The sequence below is a fragment of the Pyrgilauda ruficollis genome, unplaced genomic scaffold (genome assembly GCF_017590135.1).
Source record: "Pyrgilauda ruficollis isolate IOZ18807 unplaced genomic scaffold, ASM1759013v1 scaffold38, whole genome shotgun sequence".
NCBI lineage: Eukaryota > Metazoa > Chordata > Aves > Passeriformes > Passeridae > Pyrgilauda > Pyrgilauda ruficollis.
Window position 1 is genome coordinate 5155412 of NW_024525267.1, and position 27945 is coordinate 5183356.

General features: G+C 43.0%; 2 protein-coding genes across 3 annotated transcripts in view; one reads left to right on the forward strand and one right to left on the reverse strand.

Annotated features, from left to right (window-relative positions):
* The window catches only part of CKB (creatine kinase B), a 9571-nt gene extending 8969 nt beyond the window's left edge, over positions 1 to 602 (reverse strand). For both annotated transcript variants that reach the window (XM_041476124.1, XM_041476123.1), the window contains exon 1: positions 527 to 602. The gene's annotated coding sequence lies outside the window, so the exon portion shown is untranslated. The remainder of the gene's footprint in view (positions 1 to 526) is intronic.
* Positions 603 to 4956: 4354 nt separating this feature from the next.
* Positions 4957 to 27945, forward strand: TRMT61A (tRNA methyltransferase 61A). The gene is made up of 4 exons (XM_041476398.1): positions 4957 to 5080; positions 7722 to 8086; positions 17925 to 18191; positions 26533 to 27945. The coding sequence occupies exons 2-4, from the start codon at positions 7756 to 7758 to the stop codon at positions 26859 to 26861; spliced, it is 927 nt and encodes a 308-aa protein (XP_041332332.1). The 5' UTR covers positions 4957 to 5080; positions 7722 to 7755; the 3' UTR covers positions 26862 to 27945.

Below are 27945 nucleotides of genomic sequence, written 5' to 3' on the forward strand. Positions count from 1 at the left end.
CTCGGCCCGCCGGGACCCCGGGGGGCTCGGCCCGCCGGGACCCCGGGCCGGCCGGCAGGTGAGCGGGGCGGCACCGCCGCACCCTCGGTGCGCGGCCGCGCCTCCTCTCGCCGCTGAAGGGCGAGGGGAGCCGGAGGAGCGACGGCGCCCTCCGCGTCCGCGGGCACCCGGCTGCTCCCGACCGGGGAGGGGAGGGCAGCATCCAACAAGCCCTTACACAACAGACGGCTCCCTCAGGGGACCTGGACGGGGCGAGCGTATGTAACTACCCTGCTAAATACCGGGTTAATCTGGTTTTAGATCCCAACCAGCCCGGCGAGCACCTGCGCCGCTCCCCGCGCCCGCCGCCCCGGCTGCGCCCCTGCCCCGCGCCGCCCCTCGCGCCCCTCCTCAGCCGGACCGGCTCCACCCCACACAGCGGGGGGAGGAAAAAAAAAAAAAAAAAAGAAAAACGGGGAAAAAAAAGGGAAAAATTAGAATCCTTTGTTTTAAGGCTGCAGAATACCTCGGCTGCCCCGGGACTTACCGCGGGCTTCGCAGCTACAGCAAGAACGTCCGCGGCGGTCTGCCTACCGCACTGCCCGAGTCCGAGTGAAGCTCCAGCGGCCCCGCCGCGCGTCTTTTATATAGAGCGTAAGCCCGCGGCCCATTGGCCGTTATTTATAGCCCATTCATTCCATTGGGCCGCGCAGCGGCGGGCGGGGCGGGCGTTGCGCCGCCGGCCGGGCCCGCGCTCGCCGCCATTTTGCTCGGCGTCGGGGAGGTCGGTTGTGGGTGGCGGGGCCCCGGGGCCGCTCCCGCGGCGCTGAGGCGGCCCCGGCGCTGTCCGTGACTGCCGGCGTGAGGGCCGGAATCCATCTCGTGTGCCACCGGCCAAGGCGTGCCACCGCACACCAACGTGCCTGGTTGCAGGCTTCACACCTTTGCCAACACCTTGGTCGAGGGCTCAAACGCGGGTGTGACAATGCATCACCCCAAAATAAGGGTTGTGCAGCGTGCGGAGCGGCCGTGCTGTCAGCCGTGAGAGCGGCAAGTGTCCCGAGCTGGCACACAGCCCTGAGGCGGCTGCGGATGTGGCGCCCAGCCCCCGGCAGCCTGGTTCTGCAGAGGGAGGACCTGCGCCTCGCCTCCAGCACCTGCGAAACCGTGGGCTCGTTTTACAGTTTAATTTGAAAGGAAGTAGGGTGACTGTGTAAGTCGCAGTGAATCCTCTGCTCTTGTCATGTGCCTGGAAAAAAAAAAAAATCTTCAGCTTTTATTGGAGAGAGGGTGATTTCCTGCTAAAGATAGGCACAGGAACTCTGGGATCTGACCCATTCTAAAGCTCACCTGAAATTCACAAAAATAGGGACTACCACTGGTCTTTCTGTAGGAATGAGCAAGTTTGTCCCAAAGCTAAGATGCAGATGAGAATCCTGCTGTTTGCAGAAATAGTAATATGTTAACAATGTGAATTAGTATCTTGATTTGACTTTCACCTTTACATAAGAGTATCTTTATCTTTCTCTGACGTGTTTCTCACAGCAGAACCCGTGTTTATCCTCCTGTCCAAACAGAGTGTATTTATCCATGAGAGTGCAGATCTGAGTTCCAGAGTTGCTTTCCTTGACATGAGCTGTGAATGTCAGGAGACATCACCTGAAATTTTCCCCATCACAATCCTTTCAGCACCATGACCAGTACCCTCACCCCTAACAACAAGAAGCATGTGCGCTTTACAGAGCTGCTTAGGACTTAAAAATAATAACATACATATAGAGGAAATCATTGCAAAATAAAAAGCCTAGACTGCTTCAAATAAAAATGTGCTGTGTTTGGCTGCCATCCAGAATTTCGAGTTATTCCAGGTCTGGTAGACTGAGATGCTGAGTATACAGATCTCCAGGAGAAGCCAAGGGCTCAGCATCTGTGCAAGTCCGGTCTCAGCTTCCGGATCAAAGAACAAATCCTCTCTCTTGGTCTCCTCTGCACTTTTAACCTCACGAAGTCTTCCCCTACACACTAGTAGTTTCACACAATGCTCATGCTTCAGAATAGTGTAAATTGCAAATAATGCATGGCTATACAAGTATTAAATTATTATAAGTGTAAAATTGTACCTAGAGTCCTCAATAAATTACAATGTAAATGTAATATTACTGGATTACCTCAGCTGCAAACATAATTCTGATTGTGGATTTTGTTTAATGTAAAACATGAATATTTTATTCTTAATTTGAAACAGAAATATACTTAAGCCATTTTCTTACATTATGGCATATTTTTGTGGTGGTTCTCCACAAAAAGAAAAAAAAAAAGCCAGTCAGTGTAGGTTTTGAAGGCTCCTTTTATCTTATTCCATAATCTATTGCCACACAAACAAAGAAGCAATCAACTGTTCTGTAGTTTAATTGTTCAGGAGATTTGTGGAGTCAAGGTCACCTCAAGATCCAAAATCCAAGGATCCATTTCATTGCATATGTTCTTTTTCTCCCAGTCTTGCAGAACAGGGAATACCAGTTGTGGTGAGCAGGTACAAGTCTCAGTGTGCCAAACATTACAGCACTTCCAACACAAACACACACCTCTTCTTCACAGAACTTGGGTGACATGGAAAGAGAGTCAGGAACACAAAATCACTAAAATATATCCAATTTACACGTTTGACAAACAATGCATCCTCTACACCCCTCTTCTCACCACTATTTGACAAATTTCTAGCATGCAGTAAGTCAGAAGTGGCTGGGTTTTACTCAGACAGCATTTAAAGATTTGCTGAAAGCTGTGTGTAAATTGGATCCTATCTTTGTCACAGCATTCCGTGCCAGCTTCCCTAGTGACTTAATTACAGATGCTGTGCCCTGTGTCAACAGCCTCTGATCACCCGCTTTATCTGCCTCATCTGCTGGGAAACACTCTTTGGATAAGCCTGTATGGCCTGTTAGACTGTGATAAAGGCACCAATACTCACTTTCCATGCTGGGATGGTATCTTAGTGAATACTGATTTATATGCTACATTTCCAGTTGGAAAGGTGGGCTGATTACTCCAGAGATCTTTGCACTGAGCTTTAACAATGAAGAATTAAGGGAAATTAATCAAGGGCCATGCAGCTAACTTCCTAAGAGGCTTAATTATAAATGTTGTGTGGTGTGCACGTCCAAGAGGAGATGGGTGTTAGCTAGTGAACGTGTCTTCTGAAATTACTTGCGTGAACATAATATGAACCTGAAGAATTAGGGGATAAACATCATCTTGGAAACACAGAACAATATTCCAAATTAGGAAACAACAGGAGAAAGTGGTTTGCTGTGAACAACTGAATTGTTTCCAATTCCTAATCTACAACTAAACACCACTTGAAAATTAAACGTAACACTCATGTACCAGTAGATTAAAGAAATTGGCCATAGCTCCATCTGCTTAACTTGTCAAATGAAACTTCTCTTCCCATTTATCACTTAAAATGTATTTGCTTAGTTATTATCCTTGGTGTATTTTTTCTCACTGCTTAGGCAGGCTGTTGAAAATTACTGATTGTTTCCAGTGAGCTGAGTGCCTGTGGAAATGAGGAGTTGCTGAGTGTCTCAATCTTGCACACAGTCAGGCCCACAGTGATCTGAACAGCAGCCCATCATGGGAAAGAAAGGACATGAGAACATAAACAATGACAAATATAACCAGTGACACTAAAAATGACAGAAAATTAAACAAAGTGGGTGCAAATATAAAGGCACAGTAGAGCCATGATTGCTAGTCAGAAAAACAGCTGAGTAGGAGTTTGCAGTTTAAGAAACCTCTGAAACTGCATACATTATGTTTAGATTAGATGGAGAAGAGTTTCATAACTAACAAAGACTACTGCAATTATGCTATGGGCAGGTCAACACCATAACAAAAAATATGTTCTCACTGAAGGTAATGGGAAAAAAAATCCCTTATTCTTGGTGTAACCACATTAATTTAAAGAATCACAGATCATCATCTAAACAGCTCTCCGTTACTGGGTTTGTGATTGTGAAAGGATGACTTTTTCTCCATTATTGTGTATTACAGGTTACTGGTGAATGCAGCACAGTACAGAGCGTTATCTGATTTAGCTGGGAACACTACCTGCACGTCCAGGGTGATTCACATGCTCCCTGCTATGCCCATCCCGCTCCCATGCCAGGTGGCCTGGGCTTGTTGTGAGCAGAAGATGGAGCAACATTCTCCTCCTTTGCTCCTCCTTGCCTCCTGACTACAGCCCCCGTACCACCAGGGCAGGCAGGGCTCTCCGCATCACTTCGATCCTAAACACGAGACAGAAGTAGGAGTTAGTACCATGCTGTTAGAGGGTTAGATAACAATTCTGCTGCTTCTGAGCCCACAGTGTGGTTTCTCCTGCAGCCTTATGAAACCCCTGTGAAGAGCTTGGTTGGCCTCGAGCTGCCTTTCCCTGAGGCTGCCCTGGGGGAAGGGCATGCAGAACTTTCTGGAAGCTGTCTGCCTGGGGGCCAGGGAGGCAAGGCCCAGGTCTGCCAATGGCAAAGTCATTCCCTGGGGAAGGGGCTTCAGCCCTGCTGGCGGTGGCCCTCGGGACACCCTACACGTTCAACAAGTGATGAACGCCAAGTTCCCACTGGGGCTATCAGACCCCATTGCAGCTGTTCCCAGTGACCCACTGGGACCCGTCAAGTTTCACTGACAGGGCAGCTCCCGAGGCAGGAGCACCCCGCCGGGGTGCCTGGGGGGCTGCTGAGGGTGGTCACTGACCGTCCCCACTCCTCAGGACCCAGCAAGGAGCGCTGAGAGGCCGGGGCGGGGGCGGTCAGCAGGGGACTGCGGGGAACAGGCGCCTCGAGGGGGCTGAGGTGTGCTCAGGGGGATGGATGCTTCGATGGGACTGTGGGCATGACGGGCTCAGGGGAACGGGCGCCTCACGAGGGCTGCGGGAACTAGGTGTGATCGCGCCCGGCAGAAGCGGCGGCGACTCCCCGGCTCCTGGCAGGGCTGGCGGGGGCGGAGGCGGTGGGAGCGTCAGCAGCCTGCGACCGAGGCGGAAGAAGGCGCTGGGCGGCTCCGCGTGTGAGGAGAGCCGGGCCGGGCCGGGCTTGGGGAGGTAAAGGGCTCGGGGCAGGGGGAGAACCGTCCCCGCGGGGACGCGGGGCGCTGGGGCCAGGGCGTTCCTGCCCCGCGGAGCGGCCGCCCGGGGCCGTTACGGGTTAACGCTGCTCACCCCTTCCCTGCCCAGTCCGTGCTTCTCACCTGCCCGCAGCTGAGGTTCCCGGGTCCGCTGGCACGGGCCGATGCGCTGCTGGGGTGCAGGAGCCGCATTACCGCCCTCGGGATACGGAAGGGGGCTGAGGGGAGCCTGGCACCGGGGTCACCTCTGAGCGGGGGCACGGAGCGACTCCCCAGCCTGCGTGCGCCTGGGCAGGGAGGGGGCTGTGCCTGCCCCGTCTGCCGGAGGTTCCCCAGCCCCCGTGCCAAGCAGCCAGGCTTCAGGAGGGAGCAGGGGCAGCCTGCCAGGTCCCTGTGGGAGCTGGTCAGGGAAGAGAGATGTGTGCCTGGGTTGTGGTTGATGGGAGCACAGAATTATGTTAGTGCTTTTATTTGTGAGGCTGCGAGGGATCCCCTGGGGCGTTGGGTTTAGGTCGCTGCAGCCATGGCAAACGCAGAGAGAAGTCCTGACCCCGTGTCAGAGGGCACCGCCTCAGTTTCCCGCCACTGCCATCCCCCCAGCGCCATTCCCCCCACACCGTGTGGCGAGAGCGGTGCCGCAGCAATCCCCTGCGTGCTGCCCGGGGAAAACCAAACAGTGCGGGAGCCTCTGCACTGCCCGGCAGTGGACAATACTGCAAGTCAAGTCGCTCACTGTGCTCCTTGACAAGGGGGCGAGGCAAAGAAACTTCCAAAATCCCTCACCAATTCCAAAATTCTTCACCAGTTACACCCCAAATGTATGAATATAATGTAGCAGGTGAGGTCTGAGCCTAAGGGATGTGTCACTTGGGGTGTCAGCATGCACTGATATGGATAGACGTGATGATCTTAAAGGGCCCTTCCAGCCTTAAAGATTCTGTGATTCACTGCTGTGGCTATTAGCTGTGGTAAGTGTAGTGGCTCAAAGGGAGGCAAGGAAGCTGGGAGCCAGTTGGTGTCATCAAAGGGAGAGGAATTCGTTCAGTGTTCCTGCAGGCTTGCTACAGGATTCTTTTGCACATGGGTGTAACACAGTAAATAATGTGAAAGAAATGGATTCCATTCGAGGTCCTTTCAGATGATACTTGTGAGAGCTGAAAACTGCACTGCATTAAAAGTATCTGGAATGAGACCTCTTAAGTGTCATTTATGAAAGATTGAGACATGAACATAATCATAGGGTGCAAGCTATAAAAGACAGCGTTTGTTCTATCTCACAAAGTCCTTTATCTACATTTCTGAATTCATGGGATGCCCTTCTTACTATTTCACCAGATGTCCAGACAAGCCTCTTCTGCTTTGGCATCTGAACACCTTATGCAATAACCATGTCATAAGCTTTGGAAGTTTCAGCCACAAGCACATCTGTTTATCAAGCTCAGTGACTGCAGTGGAAAAATTATAAATCTAGCTGCTTAACAGCAAATTGAGCTACATGGAGGTTCAGGCATGAACCAGACTACAGACACCAGACTACACTTTGAGAACTGAAGGTTTTTAATTGAAATGATGAAGCAGGACCAAACTCTTAAACATTCAACACAGAAGTGCTGGAATTCAGTAATTATTCTGAAACTAAAACTAACACTGCTTTTGATTCTGCCAGGGATGGTGTACCAGAAATCTGACTTTCAAAGCCTTCTGTCATAGGCTTTAATTTCTAATTTTGTGATCCTTGTTACTTCATTAAGCAATTCTTGCATGAACTGATCAACCTGCAGCTTAGACAGTTAGCTGCTTTATCTGAAAGGCAATGTCAGGTTTCATTGTAGGCTGCCTTCTGATTTCTAGATTGTCTTCTCAAAGCCATCAAAATTTAATTGTAATTCTCTAAAACAGCTCTGAGACCATGGGGCTGAAGTGATTCAACTGTTGGCATTAGCTTGCAAGTGGTTGTTTACATTTAGCTGGAGCAGAGATCACTTCCCAGACAATTACTTTGCACCCCCAATGGCAAATTAAAGGCCACAATATTATTTTCTTTTTCCATGTAGTTAGTCCAGTTTATGCATAAATTAATGTCCTTATCCTATCTCTAAACGTTCATTTGGAAAACTTTCAAGTATACTTTTTTTAGTGGTCCTAATAGCAATCAATAGGTGATTGAGGTCCAGGCAAGTAGCAGAATGTCTTTATGTTGTAAATCATCAAAAAATAAGCAAGAAGATGGGAATAGAAGTTAAACTTAATAACACGCTCTGAGTGCTCAGGAACTGTAATTGAACAGGGTGCTGAAATTGGTACTAACCTACAGCAGCATTTTGGAGCAGGCTGAGTAAATCACAATGTATTTCCTGATTTTCTTTAAGATGTACCATAAACCAAGAAAAATACGTGTTATTTTCAAATCTGTGGGATCCTTCCATTGATTGTAATTGGATCAAGAGTACAGTGGAGAGCAGCTCCCTGAACTTGCTGTAGCTCTCCTGCTAGCATCTTATTTGCACAGTGTGGTTTTGTTCTGTATTGGAGAAAATAAAATTACTTGGTTTTATGTCTGTAGGTTCAGCTCCGCCGTGGTCCTGTGAAACTCTCCTGACATATTTATTCTTCTCTAGGTGACAATCATCAGCCAACTACAAGATTGTCACCATGAGTTTTGTTGCATACGGAGATACGATACAGGATGGTGACACGGCTGTTGTGTTCCTGGGCCACGAGTCCATGTTTCCTGTGAAAGTGCAGCATGGCTCTGTGACACAGACTAAGTACGGGGTCATCAGGCATTCCACAGACCTCATAGGCAAGAAGTATGGCTCCAAAGTGACCTGCAGTAAAGGAGGATGGGTGTTCATTCTTCACCCAACTCCAGAGCTGTGGACCATGAATCTCCCGCACAGGACGCAGATTCTGTATTCCACTGACATCTCCATAATCACCATGATGTTGGAACTGAAGCCAGGCTCCATAGTATGTGAATCAGGTAATAATTACTATGTTGAAATCCTTTATTAGGAACTAACACCAACACTTTCATTAAAAAAAACAGGGTTTTCTTTGTGTTTTGCAAAAAGTTATGCTTTCTTTCCACTGTGATACAATTTTCCCTGCCCACGTGTTGAAGAATTCTGTATCATGTGCACATGTTATCAGCTGCTGTTTCTTGAAAAATTGATGCTACTAAGGTGTGCAGCCTCATTTATATGGGCATACCTCTGAGCATGTGTTTGGTTAATTCATCTTCTTAGAAAAAATATGTAAACATTTTAATATCCCTTTTCTAAAACTGTTGTTAAGTACTTAAAAAGTATTTGTAAATACATGATTTAAATCAAGATTCAGGCTTTGAATTAGCAACTTCAGAGGATGTAGTTGAGATAACCTGGTGAAAGAGACTCTGGTGATAGGGTGTGGAACTAATAAGAGAAATAAATTGGCCGTATTTATATATGGCACTGTGTAAGTACATAAATTTAATTCTTCTTTTCCCAAGTGTAATCTGTTTGTAGCACCACAACCTCATGCAAAATCACTGATTAAATACAATGGATGATGTGTTCATCGCAGGGCTGTGTTTTATTTCTAAACTTCGTTTAATTTATTAACAGCTTTCATGCTTTTGCTTAATTTGGCAGTAAGAAGTGAAAATTGACATAAATGTTTTCTTGGTTACATGGAGTTTATGATAATGTCATCATAACTTTATTACTACAGGCAGTATGAGGCTTGCTTGATTTGAATGAATCTCTGTAGTTTGGAGAAATAGCAGCTGAAGTAGTTTGTCCTTGTTTTTTCTGGCTGTTTGAGCATTTTTTGAAGCAGTTTCATGCACCTCCCTCTCAAGAGTAGATATGGCAAAGGATCAGCGTGATAGGAGTGTGATGCACTGTGCTTTCTTACATTTACCATTTCCTGTTCCCACTCATGCATAATTTTGGGCAGCTTTTCAGGCATAATGACCACTTTCCAACACAACTGAGACAGCACTTACCTCTGCACCCGGTTGAGAACCAGTGTGTTTAGCTGGTTGCTGTACAGCAGCACTTGAAGCAGGCAAAGCCCTGTGCAGAAGCCTCTGGTACTGTGAAAATAGCTGGGTCTTGTGAGTTTGTAATTTGGTTTGCAGGACGATCAGACGTTTTTAGTTTTGTCATGGGAAGTTTCTGTATTCATCAGCTCTTCCCCTCCCTGCTATGTTTAGACAGGATGGGAAAAATAAACAAATCATTTGGGGGCAAGGGGAAGAGATTGGAATTGTTCCATGTCCTGTCTCACTCAGACTAGTCAAATGTACAGAGTTGTATATAAAATATTTTCAATAATATCAAAGGTGCCTAGGGAGGATGAAAATGTTTAATCTCTTGCTTATCTAAACAGCTAAGAAATGGAAACACTTGATGATTTCCTAAAATGTTGTGAGTCAAAAGTCATAGCCACAAATCAATCCTTTTTGCTAAGGGCAAACTGTCCCCAGGTTCATTTTAATGCTTGTACTGACAATGTATTGCAACTTCAGCTTTCCAGGCAAAGTTTTACAGCTATAGTTATGCTTGTATTGCTTGCAAGGTTCACTATGCACAAAGAAAGGAAAGAAGAAAGAATAATAAATCCATCTGGCTAACCTTGAAGCAAGAGACCTTACTACAGATTGACTTTGAATTAAAAACTTGACAGGTATTAACAACTGGAGCCTGCAGTGTGGTGATGTAGCCTGATGTAGTGCCTGCTTTTTGGCGATGTGGCCTGCTTTGGTGGCATCCTAAATTCTCTAGTGTTTGGTGATCCAAAATCATTAGCTCTAGATTAGCTTTGTGTGGGCTAGACAGAACCAGCCAATGGTGATGAGTAGAAACAAGAGAGGAAATCTGGTAGAGTAAAACTTGAGTCTGCTTCCTGCTGGTGCCAAGTTTAGGTGTGTTTTAAGCATTAATTAGCACAGAAGTCTGTCTTTTTTGTTATTTGAACTTAGATATACAGTTGCTGTATGAACTGGCAAAGCAGGCTCTGTAAAACATGCTGGGCTCTTTTCCTCTTGTCTTACTAACTCAACTGTAGAGGTGTGTCCTGTATTTAGCCATTGAAAGCTAGCAGAATTTTTAATTGGTTTCCCCAACTGTGAGAATAAATGGTTGCAAAAGTAAGAGGAAATACCTTCTGTGTCGTGTTAAAATGCTGTGAATATAAATGATCTTCTGCATGTGATTATAAAAATGGAGTAGAATAACCAGAAGGATTAATTTTATGTCACTTTAATGATATAATTTAAATTGATAATTTAATTATATGGTTTAAATTGATTAACCATGATTTGTCCTAAAAGATACAAACGTATTAATATAGTTTTTACTACGTTTAATCATCTTTAATAAACACATAAAGAGCAAGCTTGTCAGCAGCACATGCATAATTAAAATGACCCAGGCATACTCTGTTGAGGAGGCTATAAGGAGACTCTGCATCTACCTGATGTTTCATGACAGAGGTGTAGGAATATGATCCTTTTTCTGTCTTCTGCTAATTTCTAATTTATAAAGGTATGTTGAGGTTTAAAACTCTTAGCACTGTTACTAGAGCTAAGATCTTTTTAAAATATTGGTCCCTGCTCTAAGAAATTCTGCACTTGGATACAGTTTTTAACAGCCCTATCTTTCCAAAATTGTGATACTCAAAATAGCTGCTTAAATATCTGCTGTGAGTGGCCCAATAGTATGAAAGTTTCATTCTTGTCAGGTAACTCTAATAATCCCATTTGTATTTATTGCATGTGCAGCAATGCCTAGATAAAGGAAAAGGCTCAATCTTTCTCTTCTGTCTCACCCCACTCTCCAAATCGTCAACTTCCCAGGCTAGGCTCTCTGTAGAAAATTGACAACTGATTTTGAGGGGTTCACGTTTATTTTTAATACTATACTGGAACCAATATGAAACCTTTCAAATATTTTTTCCAAGCAAAATCCTCTTCTTTCCAGTCCCCACACATCAAGGCTTTTTTACTGTTCTCTCTCCATGGTGAGATGTAAAAGAGTGCCTGTCTTAATAGTACAGCATGTGAAATCTCATTTAATCTGATAAATCTCCGAAATATTTTGGCTTCAATGGAGTGTAGTATTTAGACAAAACGTAATTTAGTCAAAAGTACTTTAAACACCATCCCAGTGATCCTTCAGCATTCACAAAATCAGACTCACGTGAGCAAAAACGTTAATTGGATTTTTTGTTTCCCTTCAGCTAAATCCCAAATTAAAAATTGCTAAACCCTATTCATTGCTACACAGCAATGGGTTTCTGAGCTAAGGGACTGGATTTCTGTAGGCTGAGAGCAGTGTTCTGGGTTCTCATGGTTTCTCAGAGGAGTAATAGGAGCTGCCACCCAGCCTTACCCTAGAGCTTCTAAAAAACAATTATGAAATTTTCAAACTCACAGCCTGGGTATAGATTTTGTTAAAGAGTACACTCATAAAAAATTAATGAGGACTTAATGATTAATGGATACTTAATAAATGATTAAGAGTTTATTGTGGAGTCCCAGCAAGTTAGCTGTATGCTTCTGACTCTTCTGAAGTGCTTATAGACTTTTTGACAAATACTGCTCATGTCTTCATTATTTTTGTGTCATAAGTACATATAAATTGTTTGCAGCTCTGTTTTTAGTGTAAAGTACAGATCAAAGTTAATTTGATTCTGGAATGTGCCCAAACTAATTATGTCTGTGTTTTATAATGTCTCCCTTATCTCCCTCTTAGCAGCTGTTCAGGTTAGAGTGAGAGAAGAATTAGAAAACCTGATCCTTGTATAGCACCTCTTGGAGTATTAGGAAGGCCTGATCAGTACAAATGTCATAAACCACAACATTCTCTTGCCACACCAAGGCACTGAACAGGTGCTGGGGCCCCCAAGAGAAGGGCAGTAGAAAAGATGTGGATCTATTGGAGCAAGTCCAGAGGAAGCCATGAATATGAACAGGGAGCTGGACACTTTCCCTATGGAGACTGGTTGAGAGAGCTGGACTTGTTCAGCCTGGAGAATGCTCCAGGGAGATCTTATAGCACCTTCCAGTACCTAAAGGAGCTGCAACAGAGCTGGGGAAAGGGAATTTTACAAGGGCATTGGGTGATAGGACAAGGGGTAATAGGTTTAAACTGAAAGATGTATTAGGAGGAAACCCATACTGTGAAGGTGCTGAAGCCCTGGCACAGATTGCCCAGAAAAGCTGTGGATGCCCCATCCCTGGAGGTGCTGAAGCCCAGACTGGATGGGTTTTGAGCAACCTGGTCTAGTGGAAAGGTGTCCCTGCCCCACATAGGTAGGTTGGAACTAAAGAATCTTTAAACATCTTTAAGCCCAAACCATTCTGTGAGTTTATGATGATTCCATGAATCAAATCTCTGACAACATGAGGCATCACTGTAATGTATTCAGGCTTGTGGCTGTCGTGTAGCTGATGAGGAATGCTGTTCATACCCTGAAGTGTTTGTTTCCAGACTTTCTGGACTCTCTTTGATCTTGTAATTTCACCTGACCACCACGTACACTTCTCGTGCAGCTCTGAACCTAGCCCTGTTGTTAACCATATTATGACCATTCTATAGAAGATTGCTTCCTAAAAAAATTGAGACTTTTGAATATATAAGGAAAATCAATTTCTTCACTTGACTATCTAAGGAAAAATTGGTTCTTCATATTCTTTTGTAGGCAGTGCCAGCCTTGAAAACCTCCCTACTATCCTTCCCTCAGCTCCTCAGTCTGGTCAGTGAGCAGTGGCCCTCTCTGACCTCCAGCCTGTTGCCTAAAATTAAAATGCCTGTTTCAGCATGGTGTCTATTACAGATAGGCAGATAAGCTAATTTTCTGTCATGGGAACTTCTTGACTGCAAAGTGAACTTTTTTGATTAGGTGTTTTCTCTTTCATCCATCAGTTCAACTCCTTGAAATTCTCTCCCTCCCTCTCTTCCTTCTCTCTGTCCCTGCTCCTCCTGTGTCTTACCTCTGTTACCATGATTTGGACCCTTGACTATCTTCCCAGGAAGATATTTGGGTTAATTTCCATCAAATGCTTAATATCTTTCAATGTATTCATTATAAGTCATTACACAGACTTGTCATTTAGAGTGAGCAGTCTGTCTGTTCAGTGCTTCTTGACAGATTTTAGCTGTGGAGTTTGCTCTGTCTCAAGATTAATTTTCCCTTGGTTTTGAGGCTCCTTCCGTTCTCATGGCTGATTCATGACCTATTTTACTATTTGCTAGGACTAAGTGGTGTAGCTAGGAGACAAATAGAGCAACGCTGTCATTGTTTTGTTGTATTTACGCATTTCAGAATATCTTAGGTAGCCAAATTTTGCATCAGAAGCTTAAGTTCTCCTAAAATGTTACTTGATATTTCAGAGAGCCAGTATTAAATAGCACTTTGCATACTTTTTTCCTGTTTCCAAGCAATATGAACCTTTTTATGCACTTAAGAGCTTATTCAGCTTTATTCCAAAATGCTTTTGCTTACACACAGCTGTACACATCTATAAATCCTAAATGACAATTTGTAGCTCCTTTTTTAAAAAGAAGCACTATGATGAGAAACTTCTAGGGAAGACAAGCCAAGCAATAGCCTGCAAAGAGAAAATGTAGTGGAACACAGAATCAGGTCACTTATATTTATGGCACGGGTAGGATTCCAGGAGATTAGACAAATATCCTTTGCAATAAGGAAACCAGACTAACAGAAAACAGTGTAAAATGTACTTTGTATCCTATATCAGTTAGGTGCTGAGCTCGATGCCATGGTGACACTCAGTCTTGGCAGTGTTCTGTGCTGAAATAACATGCTTTGTTTTTGAACAGCTCAGATATTGTCCACTGCAACTTTTGAGAAGGTGAGAAATGATTTTAACATGGTCATTGTTTCAAGATGGCTGAGGTGTGTGGAGGCTTCTCTGTGGAAAACCTGTCACTTGAATAAGCAGAGAGTGAGAAGAACAGATCTGTTGGAGGTCAGGGCAGTTGAGAAGTTTATCTGATTAATACTTGCTTGTCTGCAAATCAGAAGGAGCTATCAGTAGGTGCTGAGCTAGAGTGTTTTGTACAGGTGTCCACTTGCTAGGACTGAAATCCTAAAACTGCAATGTTCTGCTTGTTTTGGGAGAGGGGCAAAAACACTCCCCAAGAGCTTATATGCATCAGAGAAGGAGAATGTCGTGTGTTTGTGCCCAAGAAGAAGGAAAGGATACTGTGTCAGTGTGCAGGGCCATTAGCCACCCAAATCGTGGGTAACACAGGAGCTTAGTTCCTGCCTTTGGACTGAAGTGGAGCCCATTCCTCGTTCACACTGTGCTGATCCCCTGCACAGTGCTGCCTCCTCAGATGTTGAGCTCTGTGTGGCATATTGGGGCCCCTGCGGGGTGTCATTAAATGCCTGCAATGCAGATGTCTGCTTTTTGACTAAGATGTTTGAGATCACAGAACAGTCAATGTAAAAGAGCATCACATTTTCCAAGTGAAAATTAGCAATGGCATAAGTGCTCACCTAAGTGAGCTCTAAAGTAGCAGCTGTGCTGTTAAGGCTGTCTTCGGTACAGTTTGAATTGTTGTTGTTTTGCCTCTGTTCTGTAGAGTCCATTCATGACTAAAACATAGTAGTCAGGTGGGCGTTGTCCTGTGGTAGAGAGCAAACAGTTTTTGAGGCCATTTATTGTGCAGGCTGTCAGAAAGGGAGCGTTCTGGTGTAAAAATTATAAATTAGTTGTTCTAGTTGTCTTACCTTCTGCTTTCTAGGTCATATCAGGAACACAGACATTTCACTGCACCTCTATGAGAAAGAAAATCCACTGAAGTTCTTCCAGTTCTGATCTTGCCTCTTCTGATACAAAATGTTAATTTTTGAGTATCCAGTTTTTTGGTTCAGGTAATTTGTATACAGGTAATTCAGGTGTGCTATTTCAGGTTTGGTAGCATTCTACTATGTCTGCAGTAGTACTCCTCGGGTTTTGCTGCTGTCCTGAATGATTCTGTGTCACGCTGGGATACATTTAATTTCCCAAGGAAACTTGTACCCAGCTAGAACTTACTCCAAACTGGTGCCTAAGACTCTTTGAGTCATATTTTGCTTTTTATCAGTAGTAATTTTGAAATAAGGACAAAGAGAAATTGAGATGGTTGCAGGAGGACAAAAATGTTGAATGTTGCAGATTTGCAAGGAAGAAGGTGAATATAACATTAATTTCCCCTTCTACAACATCACAAAAACGTTGGGTTGAACTCCTGCCTTGTGCAGACAGTGCTGATTGGGCTTTAGGGCTTGTGGCAGGTATGGACTCATGCCAGACTCATATTAATGGATCACATCAAATGTGCTGATCTATTGGGCACATGAGAGTTAAGGTTCATCATCATGTCACATGTCTGGGTTCAGAATATATTTTGTGGGAGAGATTTTTACAATAGTGGGTGATTCATAATCATTTTGTTTCCTGCAGTTTTGAGAGTGTTGTTACAGAGAAGGCAAGCAGCATCTTCAGAAATACTCCCATTAATAATATTAATGTGATAGAATTTGATATGTTAAAATCTGATACATATGTATTGTTCTCATGTTTGTGGTAGCCAGTCAACAATAAATAATTCCTGGCAACCTTGTTTAACAAAAGCTCTGTCTGTAATACACCTGCAAATGGTGACTTCCAACATCTTTGTTTCAGTTCAGGGTTTGGCTTGGAGTGTTTGTGAATAAAAGAAGAGTTTTAGAAAAGAAGCAAAAAAATCTTAATGGGTTTTCCTGTGGAGGAGACAAATGGTATCTTCTGTGGTGTTTTTAAGAGCAGATTTAAAAGGAAAGTGATTAAAAATGTAAAAGAATATGAACAAGGAAACTGAATACATGCACAAGCTGCTTCGCTCTTCTGCTTACAGCCCAGGCTTGTTCACTCCTTCAGATTAGTAGAGAGAGATGCAGAAAGTGTGCAGCACTACACATTTGAGAGGTACAATAATTAAATTTCCTCATTTTGCAATAGTTCTTAATTGTGTAATCCTCCCTTTTGGCATGAAATGTAATGGCAGAATTTCAGTCTTTAGCATCCTGTGAGCAATAGTTCCTGCTTTTGTCATTAAAAACATATCAATGGAATACTATTTCTTTGTTATGCACATATATCATTGAGTTTTCACAACCACATGGCTGCTGTGCTGCCGTTACTCCTTTGACCAGGGAAAAGTTCACTTTGACATTTAGATACTTCAAGCTGTGACAGGGTGGTTTTTGATGTATGCACATATAGGTGTGTTTTGCTTTTTCTCTGTTTTATTTTAATACCACCTTATTTTCACTGTATTAAATACATGTGTGTAAATGTTTCTCTCTTCTCTTGGACCTCTCTGAAGCCAGTGCTAAAATCTGGAGGTCCTCCCTCCCTCTCTATCCTGCCCTGCTGAAGCTGCAGCGGGGTGCCAGTCTGCCCGCTGGGGTCAGAGCCCTCTCAGAGGGGAGCAGAGGAGCGCTGCCCATCCCGCGGTGCAGCCGCTTGGTCCGGTGGCAAACATGGGCCCTGAGCTCTGTTTACAGTCTGAATGTCTCCCCTTTCAGAGCTGTCGGATTGAATACAGTGCCACAGCAGTGTTCCTCCCCTTATGTGACTAGAGGGCAAGAACCTGGGATCTGCCAGTGAACCCAGACTTCCTGTATGATTATGGAAAGTACTGCACCAATTAAGCGGCTGTACCAGCCCCTGTGCCCCCTAATTAATTTCCTTTCTACTTGTTTCTGAGCTGCTGTACTTCAGATTCTGTCCTTTATATGTTTTTTAAGATTTATGCTAGCTGAAAGAACTTGCCTCGGGCTGAACAGTCATTGAAAATAGCTAGAAATAGATTTTATGTGTTCTAAGCACAGAATTATGAATCAATAAACACAGAGAATTCGGGCTTGCTGTGGGGTTTTGAATTTGGGGGATTACTCCATTAAATGCCATTTGAGTGACTAATTTGCAATGGGAATTGGTATATGGGTGTTTTCTTAAGTGAAAATCTTTGTTATTAGTCATCCATCTATTTAATATGCCAATGGATCTTTTAAAGTAAGTTTCCTAAATTATCAAACTAAAACAAGGAAAAAAATCTTTGTCTTGTCAGTCCCTGTTTGTACATGGTAATTGTAGTTACCTACAATTGTGTTATAGATTTTGTTAGACTAAGTTAAGCTTGTGTAGGTGTGTGTAAGTGAAAACAGGTGTTTGATCAGTGTGACTGCAAGGAGCCAAGAGGCCTTAGTTTTGGGTAATTCCAGTGGGAGTTGAGGTTGTCTCTTAAGAGATCTGTGCAAAGCAAACTATATCCTGTAGGCCATTTGTTTGCATGGATATTAATAGGATTTTTCAAGCACAGACCCATGCCAACATCTTTTCTTTGTTTAGTGAAGTATAATGTTTTGAAAATCCATTAAAATTTGCCTTAATCTCTTTTCACCGTAGAAGAGTCTGACACTTTGAAAAAAACCTCTCCAACAGATTTCCCTGAATTTTTCCTGTTGCATTTACTTCTTCGTGTTCTCTAGTGGCAGTTGTTAGAGCTATAGCTGACCCTTGGCATTCATTTCCTACTCCAGGGAGATCTGGGTTTGCCAGATTTTGTAATGAATGCTTTGAGGACCCGGAAGACTGTTTCCTAGGACACCTAGTCCCTCCCTCCTTGTGAAGGAAGGACTGTTCTCTTTCAGGAGCTGAGCCAGCGGTTTGTGTTTTGAACAAGTGTTCCAAGCAGGGAGATGAATGCAGAAGATTTTAGTTCTGCTGTTTGTCTCTGACAAGCTCAATTTCATGAGTTGTTTGTCTTTCCTAGGTACGGGCAGTGGGTCCCTCTCCCATGCTCTCATCCGGACGGTGGCTCCCACCGGGCACCTGTACACAGTGGAGTTCCACCAGCAAAGGGCTGAGAAGGCGCGGGAGGAGTTTCGGGAGCACGGGGTGGAGCACCTGGTCACTGTGACCAACCAGGATGTCTGCAAAAATGGCTTTGGGGTCTCAAACATTGCAGATGCCGTGTTCCTAGATATTCCATCTCCATGGGAAGCCATAGGACATGCCAAGTCAGCACTAAAAGCTGAAGGTAACTGCATTTTTCTCTTTCTCTTCAGGAAGCACTGTGCACGTATCTCTGCCTTTGAGCCATACACTAGATGTGCTCCCTTCCCTTGTGTGATCACTGTTCTCAAATGTCAGTCTCCAGGCATTTCTAAGGCTATAAAACCTTCAAAAGGTGTCTTCAATTTACAGTGGAAGATTTGAAAGGAGAAGAGCAACTTTTTCCTGCAGACCTGTGAGAGCTGCTACAATTAGCATGGGCAGTTTATAAAAACTCCTTTGAACCATTCTCAAGTGCATTTTGCTAGATCTGAAGTGTGTGGGAAGCAGAAGTAACAATTAATGCTGAAAGCCAATTTCTTTGGCAATTCAGTGAAAAGGTGTTTGAATAAAAGGTGTTTGGCCTCAGTTCACATCAATCATTGCAGATTTGTACCCATTTAACAGAGCACCCCAATGGTAATGTTAAAAAAACAGTGGTTACACTTAAATATGCTTGCCAGTTTATGTCCTAAATCTTTGTGCTTGGAGCTAGTAAGAAGTTTGCCATTGGATGCAGTGGGAATAGAACATAAAGAATGTTCTAGCTTATGCCAGTTACTCTGGGATTGTGACAGCAAGTGAGAACTGATGCTGAGGTTTTGCACAGATATCATCACTTTATTATACCTCTTTTCCGTATAGAAAGATAAACTTCAGTGAATAAATAATTATTTTATCATGGAATAAATTTTAATTAATTTCATAATTATGTGGATCTGAATTAACTTTTGCCAAATTACTTCCATCTGCAAAAATTACTTCTCTAATAAAGAGAGCATGGAGTGCTGAACAGTGTCCATGCTGGGACATGAGTTTAAAAAAACTTGATTATGTGCCAAGGCCCAGTTCTTTGTTAAAATATGTAATCACAGGCTGGATTTCAAGTGAATTGCTAAGTCTTCTTGAAATCATAAGATTGAAGGTTGTTCTTAAAGGTCACTGAATGTGCACTGCCTTGCTGAGTCAGGACCAGCCCTGCTGTTAGGCTACCTCAGCTACTACTGAAAATTTTCTAGAAAGCTTTGTGATACCCACGTAACACACTTTCTTTAAAAAGTGAATAAATAGAGTGAGCCTTGTTAGCACTCTGTACCTGCAATGGTTACAGCTCAATTTGTAACAGCTTTCCAGTGTGTCCTGGGGGGGAAGAAAATCACTGCACTGTACAATGCCCTTCCCATGCTCAAATTATCTAATCTAGTGAGCACAACACTCAGCTGACTTCCCAGCTTAGAAGGCGCTGCATTGCGCAGTCCAATTTGAATTATTTAAGTGGTGCATGCTTAGAATACTAAGCAGGGCTGCTTGAACAGTTCCAAGTTTTGAATCCTTGTCTCACTCCAGCATTTGAAATCCTAGAAAATGTAATATAGTCCCAAACCGGCCATACCATCTGGCTATGCTTTTCTGTGCTGTGCTACAAGGTTACATCTGCTTAGGCAATATAAATAATACTTCAAAATCCCACATTTTTGTGTTTGTGAAGTGGCACCATTCACTTTATGAGCCACTCAGAAGGGGAAGTTGCTGATCCTTGCTGCAGGTTTTGCTGCAACCAGCCTCCCATGTCGGAGATCTGGTACTGGTCTAAGGCTCCTCTTTTGGGCAACCAGGTACCTGACTGACTGGGTGCATTTTTTAAATTTTGCTGTTTTGCATATAAAGAAAAACTGGTTTTCATAGAAAATATAATTAATTGTAGTAGTAAAATGTGAAAACGTACACACTTTCCTGTTTTATCCTGAGTCAGGTGGGTAGTTTTGTTGTGTTTTTTTTACTGCTGTTAAATCTAAAATATGGCAGAAGGTTATCTGCAACTGCTTCCCTTTCCCTACCACAGGCAGATAATTTAATAGTGGTCCTTTGTTTTGTTATCAAAGAGTTAAACCTCTTGTGCAGTACAGCCTGTGCACATTCTGCTGTTATTGAACCCCATTCCAGGGTTCGTGTAGTGATAAAGCATCACTGCAGGAAATGAGTTCCACTCTTTTCTGTCCACGCCCTCTCTCTCAAATCTGGACAGGGTCACATTTGAACCGTTCACACTGTGGGTTTTGTTGTGATGTGCCATGCAAATATCACAGCTGTACTGCCAGATAGTGGTAATTTGGTCCCTGAAGTCTTAAGGTATTTTGAATTAAATGAGAACTAAGCAACTTCTATATATAACATTAGCTACTCTCTTCCTTAAAACCTCAAGACTCACAATAGAGTTCAGCTGAGATGACATGGGAGAGTTCTCAACCTTAACAAAACCTTATCAGATCAGTTTTCTCTTCCACTTCAGCTCAAGGCCCTGAATAGGTGCAGCTCCTAGTAGGCTGAGTGTTAATGATCCTGTTACAGAGTACAATTATCACTCACGTTATGCCTTGCAGGATGCTGTAAATACACTACTTAGAGCAGCTTGGCCTCCCATTTAAAGCACTGCCAGCCTCTGAAGAGCTGAACAAATAAAATGGCACAGTATGGTTGTGACTGGAAGGTTCTTGTTCTCTGGTGATGCTCTCTGCCAACGTTCAGGTTTGCATCTCAGCTGCATCCTTTTGTGCTGATGTCACCAGTCACACTTCCAGCAGAAAAGCTGCTTGTAGCATCTCTGAGGCACTGCTGCACTGCAGAACTTCCTTTCATTTCCAGACCTGCACTGTTTTTCTTCTGCAGCATCTGCTGATTAATGCTTTTCTGTTGTCATAGCTGCTGTTCCAAATATCTGCCCTTGGTGGTTTTTACAAAGTTAATGTTAACCCCTTCAGGCTAAACTTTTAAAAATTAGGAAATGAGAAAATTGTGAGGTAACAAAAATATTCTCAATATTCTACAGTTCTTAAATGCCCTGAAACTTTTGACTCACAGTCATTTCTCAGCTGAATACTGTAGTGCTTTGAATATAATTCTGCACCCACCTACTCCACTCTCATAAATACTGTCTATTTCTTCCAAAGCTGTGGAAGATGAGGGGGAAACCCACTGGTACAATAATTTTCATACAGATTTTAAATTTTCAGGTAGAGGGATGGAAAATTACAGCCGTGTATTAGGGTGGATTCGACTCTTGTATTTTAAGTTGCTTCTTGTGGTGTTTAACAGTCTGAGTCACAAAATTATTAAAATCACCTCTCTTTTATTTCCTTTATTTCTTTAAAGATTTTACTCTTAAATTCAGATTTTCCATTCCCTCTGGAGCATAGTAAAGCCCCTAAATTATGAGTTTATCAAATTGTGATCCTTGGAAACAACCAAACATGGTGCTGTCAATTCTCCCCCCAAAACTCTGCAGATAGAGTTCACTTTGAACATCTGCCTCTCTGGGCCTCTGCACTTCCATGTCCATGTAGGAAGCCTCACTGGCTATTTTTCTTGATCTCCAGAGGTTATTCATGGTCCCAGTTTTAAACCACTCAATGTGGCTTTGAGGGACAACTTCTGTCCCTCACCATGTGAAGTACTTCAACTACTAATTCATCCCTAGCTTGGGTCTGTCAGGGCTTGGTAGGTCAGGTGCACATGGTGGGCCTGCCTGAAGTACAAGGGATTCTTTCACATGTAGAGAGTCAAGCAGAAGGATTCCTGCATCAAAATCCTCACTGTGGAATGCCAGCCAAAGCTACTAACTTCTACACAGTTTGAAGGAAGTAGTTTGGGATGAAAGGATCCCTAAAGAAAGTTGTTAGGTTTTCTTCCCCAGTATGGAGCAAATTGATTCTTTAATTTCCTTGTTACATGCTTTTACCAGCCCATAATAATGAGCAGGAATAAATTCCTTTTGAATGATGCACCTACAAGTGCAGAGGTTAAGGTCACATTTGCAGAAAATCACATCAAGCTCCTATTAATGAGCTGGCAAGTGATTTGGAGAAAATTCTGTTTTCTGAATCAAGAAACATCCTTTAATTTCTTCCAACAGCCAAATCCTCTAATTTCACTTGTCAGGGAAGCTGCATCAAATCGCCCACGAGCACACGCACTTAAAGGACATTCTGTCCCCTTTTGCAGAGACAATATTTTTGTCACAGAGTAAATGCCACAGTGATGCTGCTCAGTGACTCTCCTGCCTCACCCCTACACAATGATAATGCCTGTGTGGCTTTTTTTTTTCCTTCCTTGAGATCTTTGTAACGTAATCTTCCAATTATGACAATGCATTTTAGTCCCAAGCTGTGTTCTTTTGCCAGAGGTAAAAATGTTGTGCTGTATTCTTTATGTCACAGAATCATTTTAAAATTACTGGCCCTTTTCCCTAAAACTTAATGGTGCTGTAGTAGATGTGCATCATCTAAATAATACTGGGATGATGAAAGAACCTGTCAGAGCACTTGTAACACATACAGTAACCTACAAAAACAACAGCACATTTCTTGGACGTGTTTTCTGTATCATAAGCACACACTGGAGTCCTTGTCAATTGATAGCACTGAGATTTTCCACACTTGAAACCTAATGCACTTAATAGCTAAACAGAGCTAGTAGAGATGTTAGTCCTTGCTCAGACAAACCACAAACAAAATTGTTTGTTAGAGTTGCACAGGGACATTCTGGCAACTTTTGAGGCGCTGGCTTCTTGTAGAGATGCAATGGTGGATCCCTCAATTACCAATTAGATAAAGTCTGTTGAAATGTACAGTACTGTGTGGATGAAAATCTTCTGCTTCCCTCTTCCCTTAAGCTCACTTTTCTAACCATTCCAGCCTGAATTGTACTTCCATTTTCATGTCCTTTCGACCCTGTTGCTGGTTACAATGTCTGCCAGGACTGTGTGGGCTTGTTCCAGGCTATGGATTCAGGACACTTAACCTCTCCATTAATTCTTCAAACTAACTCACTCCCTGTAAAACTGAAGGTAGAAAAAAACTTAAGTCTTTCATGCAGTCTCATTATTCTCTTCTCCTCAACTGTAGCACTTGTCAGATGCATTATACATGAATAAACACATTTTTAGACAGCTCTTGAGATCAAAAAGCTCACACAGCTTCCCAATGTGAACAGGATTAATCTCTCATAATTACTATATCAATTTATGATGACACACAGATCTCATTAACCAAATTTAGGAACGGTAGCTTTCCTTAAAGGAGAGCTCTGAAAGAACACAAACCCAATTTGTACAAAAAAGTTTCCATTCAGATGTTTTCACTGCTCTCTAGTCTAGTCCATCCCTTTGTGATCCACAGACAGAGCAGTGTGCCCCAGGGAGGAGAGGGAGGGAGTTCATGTCTTTTCTTCATTCACTAAGGAATCCTTGGCATGGCAAGACAAAGCAGTGCATATTCAAGTCCTTTAAGCCCTAGAAGCCTCTTGGTGTCTGAAGGACAAGAGGGCTCTCAAAGAGTCTGAGAACTGTGAATGCTGAAATCTAGATTTATATTTGTTTGGTGATTGTGACAGAAAGGGTGTTGCCTAGCTGGTCGTCCAGCTGGGTACAGAGGGCAGAATTCAGAAGCATCTGCTCTGTTAAAGATGACAATGTCTCTGCTCCTGGGACAGATGAGCATGTCCTTCTGAGGGCTGGATTTCTTATCTGCTCTCTTAAAGATGACAATGTCTCTGCTCATCTGGGACAGATGAGCATGTCCTTCTGAGGGCTGGATTTCTACTTTTTTTTGCTGGTCTGAACACACCATAGGAATTGAAACTTCCAAATGTTTCTATTTTAGACAGGCTCTTGCAGTCTGGAACTGCAATTTCATTTTTGCCTTCCAGCCTTCTGCTAACTGTAGCTTTCCAATCTTCACTCCTAATATCTGCTTAATCACTAATTCCAGCCTGTAACTGCAAGTCAGATCTGGCCTGCCTGATGGTACAGGAAAAAACAGAGGGACTCCTCTCCCACTTGTTAGGATCTGTAGGGACAGATGCTTGATGGGTTTGCTTCTAAGCCCTTTGTAGGTATATTTATTTGGGAGGGATATATAAAAATAACGAGAACTATAGGCGTGAAAGGGGAAAACAAAATTGACAGAACTATTAAAACCCATTGGATGGTCTCTGGAGTACCAGCAGTTCACTGTTTTCTCATCTTTCACACCTGAGAAACTTCCAGCAGTGCAGGAAGTAAAGTAATATTTTTTGTGCTTGCCTTCTGGATTTTTGCTACTGCAAGCAAGCGCTTTCTTCCTTACCAAATGGCTTGAAAGCCTGTTTTCTGTAACCCTACTTCCCCCAGCAGTTGTGAGGAGGCAGCCTGATAAATCTTCACCAAGTTTGGTGTTGACGTGCTGTGCTCAGCTGACCAGCCCCAGGCAAGAGGAAGGGTGCTCTGCCTTTAATTGAAGGCTTGACAAGAACCGTAGGTGGCTTTGCAGCTTGCATGGCAACAGCTGTGTGCAGGCTTTGAGTTTTTGACTGTAAATCCAGAGCATGTGAATTCAAAAGCCTAAACGTATCTTCAAACCCTTAGAGTCAGAATAAATAAGAACAGACTTACTGTAAATGTAAATATATTTTGCTTTTTTCCTTGCAATATAAAACCTCAAAACCAAAAAGCCTCAATGAAGTAGTAGTCTCTGGTCTCTCAGATTCTTGCTTTGCAGACAAAGAGTTATTGTGAACTGACATTTAGTTAAGTCAGACATTTGCTCAGTTCCCTACACAATAAGAATATAAATTCTTTCTTTGTAACATGTGTGCATCATAGTAGCTTTCTTATTATGTAACAGAATTTTTTTCTTGAGCTTTTGTGTTTTACATCTGCAGCCATGGTAGAGTATGGAAGTTCTTTGGGCAGAAAAGATTAGCTGTCAGATTCAGGAATATTTGGTACTGCTGACCATCCTGATGAACATACAAATCTAATTTCATGGCAGTTAATGGCCTGGGCATGCAATTAAATCAGCATCAACAGACTTGGTTCATAAAGACACATACCAGCATTAGTTTTGCAGGTGATTATTAGATTTGGGTTTTAATTGTCACTCCAGGGAATTACTTGTCCAAGGTACTTTGTTCTGAAGATTCATGATAAGAACCCCTTGGTGTGGAGACTTTATTTGAGGACTAAAATTAAATCCTGCTTAGCGTATGGTGGATTAATGATTGTGGAAAGTGTTCTTCCCCAGGCAGTACCCAGCACATCATTGCTGCACAGTAACTGGAGTGCTACAGTGACGCTTTCAGACCTGATGCTTTCTTTTTTTAGAGATCTGACTTTAGAAACTAAAAAGGAAAAAAAAAAAAAAGGGAGTTTGAGATAAAGCAGGCTTCATGTAGTCCCAGCATTGCCTCTATTTTTAGCAGGATGCTTTGCTCTGGCTTGCACGGGTTCTTTACTTAGATGGCTGGTATTGGAAGGTTTGACTGGAGCCCAGGAGAGGACTGGGGAGGAATGCAAATCAGGTCACCAGGCATTTTCATCTAATTGTAATAAATGAAACAATAGCTGAAGCTGCATTGCCCAGCGTTCCTTCCTCCTGCACAAAAGCTTTTCAGGAAGGGCAGTTGCCTTGGGGGACACTGTGTCCTGGGTGAAAGCACATGCCCTGGCCTTATGGCAGACAGTGTCCTTATAATTCTTTGATCTGATTTGGCTGTGGCTTTTCAGAGTAAATCTGAATCGTTCTATTCTCAGCTGTTAAGGTGACATTGTAGCACTTAGAAAGGTGAAGGAGGCCTATTAATAGTCCATATTAAGAATCAAAAATCAGAACTGTGCATAGACAAGGAGACAAGTGTTAGTTTATCACTTAAAAGTCCTGTCCTAGAGTTTTACAACATTTGCTGTAAGCCTGCACGATGTGATATCCAGTAAACTTCAATGCTCAGGAGACATGCTAGTCAGCTTGACTAAAAGGGTAAAGCCTTAACAGCGCTCCATCTATGGCCTGGAGAGCTGCCTTTATTCTGTCCACGCATACCAGCATCCTCAGCTAAACACAGCCGCTTTGTTGGGGGCCTGTGCACGCGCGCTGGGCTCCAGCGCTGTGCAGCGTGTGGAGGATGACTTCTGGCTTTGTGTGCGTGCCAGCTGCAGTTTGGTGCCTCAGTCCACAACAGTGGAGAGCGATTCCAAAGGAGTCGCTGCTCTAAAGGGATCAGCTTTAACAGTTTTGCTGTGAACCAAACGTCGAGGGCAGCATTGGATGTGGAAGATGAATGAAGTTGCTGTTGTCGTTTTTAAAGGGTCTGAAGCATCCTGTGGAGTTGTCCGTGTTTGATTTTGTGCTGACACTTTAAACCAACAAAGTTGCCATGTGAAGAATTTCTTGAAGAATGTTTCACTTTGTCTGTATAATAGTAATTCTCTGGGCATCTGGGAGAATTTGAAAAAAGATGAAAAGTGCTTCATTTTGGCTTTTGCCCTCTTTTCCACTGCCTATCTTATTTTGCAGGTGGCCGCATCTGCTCTTTCTCCCCCTGCATTGAACAAGTTCAAAGAACCTGCCTAGCGATGGAAGAATGTGGTTTCACAGAGATTAACACCTTGGAAATTCTTCTCCGGGTGTACAACGTAAGGACAGTTAGCCTGCAAATCCCTGACCTTGGAAAAGCAGCTGAGGATAATTCTAGCACTGGCTTTGACAGCAGCAACCCATCACATCAAGGCAGCCCGTGTGCTAATCTGCAGCAAGGGACTGTGCAGTTCAAGAGTGCCGTGCCTCTGAGGGAGGTGGTGGGGCACACTGGGTACCTGACCTTTGCCACCAAGAGCCTGGTGTAGTACATGCCCAGTTTGTGCAGTCTGGAGTGGAGTTTGTGTGTATTCTGTTTTCATGGCTCTTTTTTTGTATGGCATCCAAAGTTTTACTTGTCAGGGAATTCCATATATAGTCAGATTTGGTTGGAATATGCTTTGTTTAAATAGCACACAAGCATTAAGCAGAGCAGCATCAAGGGAATGTTGAAACTCTGGAATGGTGCTCCACTTGCTGTCAGAAAGAAGATAAATTAATAGCAAATGGCCATTCACTGGAATGTGCAGAATTAAGATCTCTCATAAGAAAGCAAAACAAACAACAGACAAATTACAAATAAGTTGGCTTTTTTCCTCCTTTTTTTCTGAATTACTTTCCCAGGTTTATGTTTTTATTTTTTCCTAGCACCACTGGACACTATTCTTTTAACTTCTCCAGTGTCTGTGTTATTCTCAAGAATGTGCAAGTGCCTATTTCCTAGATTTTAGATAAGAAAGTTCCAAGATTATAGGGTTGCCAGCACAACTGTTCACAGAATCAGTGTTTCCGTGGAATAGTGTTCCAGAGGATTATTGGCAGCACTCAGGAGCACAACCTCTTACTCCATTCCAGGCTGGCATCTGCAAATCATTTTGACTACACAGAGGTCAAAGAAGTGTGGTAATTGTTGGATTTAATTTAAATTGGTATATTGTGCTCATCAGTTTGTAGTAGAAATTTGAACCTGGATCCATACAGTCATGTTCTAATAGAACAACCACTTGCATAGTTGATGAATCCACTGTGAAAATTAACTGAACAGCTGGCTAATATTATCTGAGCACCTCTTTGTAAGTGGTGTGGATGAGGTTCCAGTTGTTTGGTGGTTAATTTCCATTGTGGTGTATTGTTTTCCTGCAGCTGAATGACAGCAAGATTGCTTTTGGCAGGATTTCTGTCTCCAAATTACATCAATAATGCAAACTTACTAAAATCCTCAACCAACCTTATTAATTAAGTTTTCAGATCATTTACTCTTTGGTCTTCCATACAAAGCTGGTGGGTGTGATGAACTGTTTGAATGCTGGATTACATTTTGTATTTATAGATTAAAATAATAATGCGAATTTA